This window comes from Leuciscus leuciscus (assembly GCF_965113295.1).
Source record: "Leuciscus leuciscus genome assembly, chromosome: 8".
NCBI lineage: Eukaryota > Metazoa > Chordata > Actinopteri > Cypriniformes > Leuciscidae > Leuciscus > Leuciscus leuciscus.
Genome location: NC_138732.1, coordinates 4,737,581 through 4,745,080, shown reverse-complemented (window position 1 = coordinate 4,745,080; position 7,500 = coordinate 4,737,581). Strand labels below are relative to the sequence as shown.

The 7,500-nt window shown below is 40.3% G+C and overlaps 1 protein-coding gene and 1 long non-coding RNA gene across 4 annotated transcripts in view; one reads left to right on the top strand and one right to left on the bottom strand.

The window, feature by feature from the left end:
• Positions 1–7,500, bottom strand: part of dock2 (dedicator of cytokinesis 2) — a 132,644-nt gene that overhangs the window by 22,089 nt on the left and 103,055 nt on the right. For both annotated transcript variants that reach the window (XM_082176836.1, XM_082176835.1), the window contains exon 27: positions 352–450. In XM_082176836.1, the coding sequence (XP_082032962.1) occupies positions 352–450 (99 nt within the window). The remainder of the gene's footprint in view (positions 1–351; positions 451–7,500) is intronic.
• LOC309504192 overlaps positions 1–7,500 on the top strand; it is a 95,303-nt gene that overhangs the window by 8,152 nt on the left and 79,651 nt on the right. The window lies entirely within an intron of this gene.

Below are 7,500 nucleotides of genomic sequence, written 5' to 3'. Positions count from 1 at the left end.
ATAGACAGATCGACGGATAGATAGATAGATAGACAGATCGACGGATAGATTGATACTGTAGATAGACAGATCGACGGATAGATAGATAGATAGACAGATCGACAGATCGACGGATAGATAGATAGATAGACAGATCGACGGATAGATAGATAGATAGACAGATCGACGGACAGACAGACAGACAGACAAATAGACAGACAGACAGACAGATAGATAGATAGATAGATAGATATATATATATATATATAGACAGACAGACAGACAGACAAATAGACAGACAGACAGACAGATAGATAGATAGATAGATAGATAGATAGATAGATAGATAGATAGATAGATAGATAGACTTACCACTAGGTCTGAGGTCCCATTGAAGGTCTCGATGTAACAGGAATAGTGTCTGTCTCCCATCTGACTGAGGATCGCCGTCATACAGGCCACCACACGAGACTAGAGAGAGAGAGAGAGAGAGAGAGAGAGAGAGAGAGAGAGAGAGAGAGAGAGAGATCTGAGGATCAAGTCTGAACTTCAACAACAACAAATACAAAAGTCCTGAAAGTCCCGACTCTGCTCGGCTGATGGGACGGAAGATGATGAACAACATTTCAGACGATTTAGAGAATCTTTCAATCATTCAAATCGACATCCAATTTCCCCTCCATCGTCACTCTGCATGTGCCATCCCTCTCTCTCTCTGTCACTCTCTCTCTCTCTCTCTCCCTCTCTCTCTCTCTCTCTCTCTCTCTCTCTCTCTCTCTGAGCGGATGCTGTGAGTGAGTGGGCAGAGTCGACGTGTGCGAGTGAGTCTATTCTTTCTTTCTTTCTTTCTTTCTTTCTTTTTATACTGTACTTTCTTTCTTTTATACTAAGACATTTTTGAAAAGAATACAAAGAAAGTTTAAGGAGTGGAGGGTTTGAGGAACGCTGTTAACCAGAGCTTTGCTGGTCAGCAATGGCAGGTCCAAAGCCAAACAAAGTTTGAGCAACTTTCACGCAGGCACGGGATAAATCTCACGCTGTGATGAACTGCTCTGTGGAGGAGTGTAGTTTGGCTGTAATATAGCATAATATCTGCTTCTCGAATGAACAGTGCAGTGCTTATCTTCTTTGATACCATTGAGAAGGCAAACAGTGTAGTAGTAAGAGCGGAGTAGTAATTCAGAGAAGTGTTTCTTACTCACTTGAGCTCTACTCGAGGAGGGGTGGCTGTCCTTTTTGCTAAGAATTTCTTACTGATCTCATGTGAGGTTAAACATGTGATATCTGGCAGACTAATATTTGTAAGGGCTCAGTTTGAAAAATTCAAGGCTGTTTTTATTAATGTTTATCCTCCAACAAATGGTAACGAAAGAGTTTCTCAAAAATTTAAATAAAATGCTACAGAATTGTAGCTCTGATGATTTTCTGTTTTTGGGTGCGGACTTTAATTGTACAAGGAACTATAGATTAGACCGAAATCATAAGGAACCTCATGTTGCTTCAAGTCGTGCTTTAAATGAAATGATTGAGACCCATAGCTTATGTGATCTATGGAGGGATCTAAATAATAATGTAAGACAATAAACGTGGGTATATAATAGAGTTTTTTTTCTTCTTTAGCCATATTGGATTGGTTTTATTGTTTAAGCATCATTTTAATGTTGTGAAAAGTTGTTTTATAACACCAACAGTTTTTTCTGATCATTGTCTAGTCACATGTAATGTGTTTATAATAAATATGAAGCCAAAGAGTGCATATTGGCATTTTAACTCTTCCCTGTTAAGTAAGGTACATTTTAGAGATGTTTTTGTTTCTTTCTGGAACGATTTTAAATTAAGAAAACCGTGTTTTAAAAATGTGCGTCAGTGGTGGGACAATGGAAAGGTTGAAGTGAAAGTACTTTGTCAACAACTTTAGACATCACTAGATCAATGGAAAAACTTGAGTCTGAAATAATGGAGGCACAAGGGTTGGCAGAGATCACTGGGGAGGGAAGACATATTGAGACACTTAAAGGGATGGCTCGGAGTAAAATCAACCAGGCGCTAATGGATCCAAGGCTGTATCTCGTCAATTACCCCATTAATAATGCCCAGAATGGTACCAAACTTCTACAGTAATACAAATATGTTCTGTACTCATAAAATGAGGCATTGGTAAGTGAAGTACATCAGGAGTTTATTTAAATAACACTTGCCTGATGGCTAATGCTACCGCTAACCCGGACGTCGAGGTCACTTCAGTGATTAGGGAAAAGACCTGGCAGGTCTTTCCGAACCATCCCTTTAAAACTAAGACATCTCTTCTTTTTAGATTTGCTCGGGATTAAAGCACAGGGGGCTCTGGTCCGATCTCGCTTTCAGAATTTAACGCAAATGGATGCCCCATCTAAGTTTTTCTTTAGTCTTGGAAAAAAAGAATGGTCAGAGTCGCTATATTCACTCCTTACGCTCTTAAAATGGGCAGGAATTGACAAAGGCATCTGATATTAGAAAATGAGCTGTACAGTTCTATGGCCAATATAGAAAGGACAAGGAGTTGTCTGCTTGCTTCTATGAAGGTCTGCCAAATGTCTTGGAGGACTCAAAGGCAGAGCTGGAGACTCTTTTGGAAAAGGGGCTTCTGAACGCTCTCAAGAGCATGGAGAGTGGAAAAGCTCCTGGGATGGAGGGACTCCCAGCTGAGATTTATAAAGAGTTTTGGGCTGTGCTGGGCGAGGACCTGCTGGCAGTCCTGAATGAAAGCTCTTTGCCCTTGAGCTGTAGGAGAGCAGTGATCACATTGCTGCTTAAAAAGGGTGATTTGCAGGAGATCAATAACTGGAGACCTGAGAGTTTGCTTTGTTCTGATCTTAAAGTCCTTTCTAAGACTCTGGCTAATAGACTGAGAAAGTGATGGGGCAGGTCATTCATTTTGATCAGACGTATCTTGTGCCGGGTAGGTCAATTACAGATAATGTCTGTCTCATATGGGATATTTTAAGTGTTTCGAGTCTTTTAGGGGTAAATTTGGGGTCTATCTCTATTGACCAAGAAAAAGCATTCGATCGCTGAGCATCAGAATCTACTATCTATGGGCTTTTGGTTTTAGTTCTGGTTTTGTTGATATGATAAAAGTGTTGTACCAGGACACTGAGAGTTTACTGAAGGTCAATGGTGGTTTGAGTGCCCCTTTTAAAGCTAGTAGAGGGTGTGCACTGTCTGGTATGCTTTACTCCTTAGATATTGAACCAATGCTGAATAAATTAAGAAATAAGTTTAAACGTTTCACATTGTATCATGAAATACAACATCAAATTTCAGCTTATGCCGATGATGTAATTGTGTTGGTAAATGGGCAACGAGACTGTAATGATTTGGTTGTGGTGGTGAGACAGCATTCAGAGTGAGAATCCAATCGCAGTTTATTAACAAATATAATCCAAGGTCATAGTCCATACCAGGCAGAGGGTCAAGCACATGTAATCAGTCCGAACACAAATACAATCCACTGAGGCAGATGGGAACACGAAATCCAAAACTCAGGACATTATAAAGAAACCAGGAACTGCTCAAAATGCTGATAGAGTGTGAACTGAACTGAACTGAACCGAACCGAACCGAACCGAACCGAACCGAACCGAACCGAACCGAACCAAACTTCACACTGAATAAAGGCAAAAGGCATTTAAATAGACAGGATGATGATGAAATGAAACAAGACGCAGCTGAAACCGATAAACTAATAATGAGCAGAGGGTTCTGGGAAATGAAGTCCAGGAATAACAGCGTCTATGGCGACGGTGAGGGACACATGATGGCACCTGCAGCTGACAGATTAATCAGCTGCTTTCTGTTGTTAATGATTTTGGAATAAATTCAGCTGCAAAAGTTAATTGGGAGAAGAGTGCAGCATTAGCTGTTGGGAAATGGGAGGAAGGGCTAGCAAAACTACCTGGTGGGATGAGTTGGAAGAGAGAAGGTTTATTTAAATATCTAGGAGTACATTTTAGGGATTTAAATACTCAACAAAAGAACTGGGAAGGGGTGATTGAAAAAATAGAAGGAAAATTGGAAATGGATTCACTCACAATTGTCATTTAGAGGAAGAGTTTTAATAATCAACAACTTGTTTGCCTCTACATTATGGCATAGATTATCTTGTGTGGATCCACCTGTTGGACTACTGTCCCGATTACAGGTAATTCTAGTGAATTATTTTTGGGACTGTTTACACTGGGTTCCTCAAAGTATGCTCTTTCTTTCCGGAAGAAGAGGGAGGACAAGGCTTGGTGCATTTACCAAGCAGACACACTACCTTTCGTCTGCAGTTTATTCAGACATTTCTGACTGGCCCTGTTGATCTGGCGTGGAGGAAGATGGCAAAAACGATTCTGCACACAGTAGACAGGCTTGGACTGGATGCTGCGCTGTTTCTAATGGATGCTAAACAATTACGTTTGGCTGGAGTGCCTCGATTTATTGAGAACTTTTCAAAGTGTGGGGACTTTTAAATGTTTGCAGACTGGAGGAGACCAATTCTTTGGACTGGTTACTTGAAGAACCTCTAATCAAAGGAGCTCACATGGATATTACGTGAGAGAATATCCCGGGATTTACGCAGAGACTGTGTGCTTCTAAAACTGCGGCATTGAGGAACATAGTTAATGTGGCTGGACCTGAGATGAGTGATATAAATGCAGTAGCTACTTTGTTGGGTCAGAGGTCAACACGCCACACACTAACTATAGTGGATATGTGGAAAACAAGACTGACAAATGAGGAATTGATTTTAATAAAGGATTTTAAGAATGGAAGAGTGACTCTGGATATAAGAGACCCATTTCCAAAACTTGGGATTACACCAGACTTAAAAGAAATGTCAGGACCTTTGTTTATTCTTTTGATATCATGATTGAATAAAGTTTGTTATTAAAAATCAAATCTCTCTCTCTCTCGCACTCACTTACTCTCTCTCTCTCACTCTCTCGCTCGCACTCACTCACTCACTCTCTCTCTCTCTCACTCACTCACTCACTCACTCACTCACTCACTCACTCACTCACTCACTCACTCACTCACTCACTCACTCTCTCTCGCTCGGACTCACTCACTCACTCTCTCTCTCGCACTCACTCAATCTCTCTCTCGCACTCACTCACTCTCGCACTCACTCACTCTCGCACTCACTCACTCTCGCACTCACTCACTCACTCTCTCACTCTCTCACTCACTCACTCACTCTCTCTCTCTCTCGCTCGGACTCACTCACTCACTCTCTCTCTCGCACTCACTCAATCTCTCTCTCACTCTCTCTCTCTCTCTCTCACTCACTCACTCACTCACTCACTCACTCACTCACTCACTCTCTCTCTCTCTCGCTCGGACTCACTCACTCACTCTCTCACTCACTCACTCACTCTCTCTCACACTCTCACACTCACTCACTCACTCACTCTCTCACTCACTCGCTCGCTCTCACTCTCTCTCTCTCACTCACACTCACTCACTCACTCACTCTTACTCACTCACTAACTCTCTCTCTCTCTCTCTCTCTCTCTCGGATCAGATGATAAATGATACAGGTAGAGGGGAAAAGTGATGGATGATGGATGGATGTTTGCAGACAGAGGTGAGACCCATCACTCACAGAGACCTCACAATCCTGACTGTACGCTGCTGATAAAACGCGTGTCTGTGAATATGAATGAAATTAAGTGTGCAGTTTATTCTGCCGTAGAGCGGTATATAAATACTGGAAGACGGCAGTGTCTTTAAAACAAATATACACTATCGTTCAAAAGTCTCTGGGTCATTAAAGTGTTTTTGAAAGAAGTCACTTCTGCTCATCAAGGCTGCATTTATAAAACCCAGTAAAAACAGCAATATTGTGAAATATTACTACAGTTTAAAACAGCTGTTTTAAAACAAGTGTAATTTATTCGTTTGATCAAAGCTGAATTTTCAGCATCATTACTCCAGTCTTCAGTGTCACATGATCCTTCACAAATCATTCTAATATGATGATTTGATGATCAAGAAAAGATTATTATCAATGTATTTCATATATTCTCATATTTTTGCAGAAACGTTGATACATTTTTTCTGTGATTCTTTGATGAATACAATTTTTTCAATTATTCGAAATAGAATCTTTTGTAACATTATAAATGTCTATACTCTCACTTTTGATCAATTTAATGCATCCTTGCTGAATAAAAGTATTCATTTCTTTATTTTTTAAAATCTTACTTACCTCCAAACTTTTGAACAGTGATGGTGGATTTTTTGAGTTTATTGCAAAACATTTATATATAACCCTAACCCTTCTATAATAGTTTGAGAGTGCAATGAAAATGATTACATCATCCGTAATGCATCATGGGATCATTATACTCTATGTATACTACTGTACACTAGAATACACAAGAAAATATAGTAACATTGAAAAAATGACACGCTTCTCCTTTAAGACTTAAAAGTTAAGTGATAAATCCAGCAGGCAGACTCGGTCTAAAGAGAAGAGTTTCAAACGATTGTGCTGAGACAGACTCAAGTGATGTTCCCATACGCTGGCTAAACCCGTCCTGCTGCTGGAAATATGCTGATAACACACACCTCTATTCCTATAGAAATGGTGAGATTTCTCTGTTGTGTGTGTGATACATCTCACTGCTGTCTGTCTGCAGTGTGAAAACAAAGACAGAATGGCAATAAAACACACACATCAGCTCTACTCACTAATGCACAACACACACATCACATGTACATTCACTTGAACCCAGTGAGCTGCCTAACACACTGCGATTTCAGCAATCCTATTAGATCATTACAAATCACACTGTACGACATGGATCTAATAAACCCGGGTACGACATGTGTGTAGACTGCATGATGATCACATCTGCTGAATCGTGGGTTAGTATAGAAGAATAAAACGTCATCAGCATGTGCTAGTGGTAAACAAATAGAGCGAGATGAATCACACTTTAGAAAATTGTGGTTTTTATGTGCGTTTGAAAAAAAGAGTGAAAGAGGAGAATATGGACGCGGTCATGGCAGGAAAAGAGGCAAACTTGGCATGACTATTTTGCAAATGGAGCTTGAGGTGAGAAGTTTTAAGTTTTAGTGCCATGTCACATTGATCTGTAGGACTGGAAAAACTGGAAGAACTGGTTAAGGAACGACCACTCCTCGAGTAGACAAAAGACCTTGCTGGAAATTAACATTTGAACTCCCCCTTGTGCTCTATCAAGATGAAAGTCTCACCTCCGAGTCATCCTAATCTACATTTCATTCCCTCACCCCCTCTCTCTCATGCTAAGATCACCTGAATTCACCCAAGAATATATATAGTTTAATGTGAATTATTATCATTGAGTATTATACATGTTTAGTATCATTTGAAATGTCTCAGTGCGACTGGTACAAATGTCTCATTTCCAAATAAGTAAAACAAAAGGTAATAAGGTTTTTAAGAGTTTAGAGATAGCTGGCACACAAAGGAAGGTGGTCTCCTGGCAAATGGTCTCCTGCTCTCAA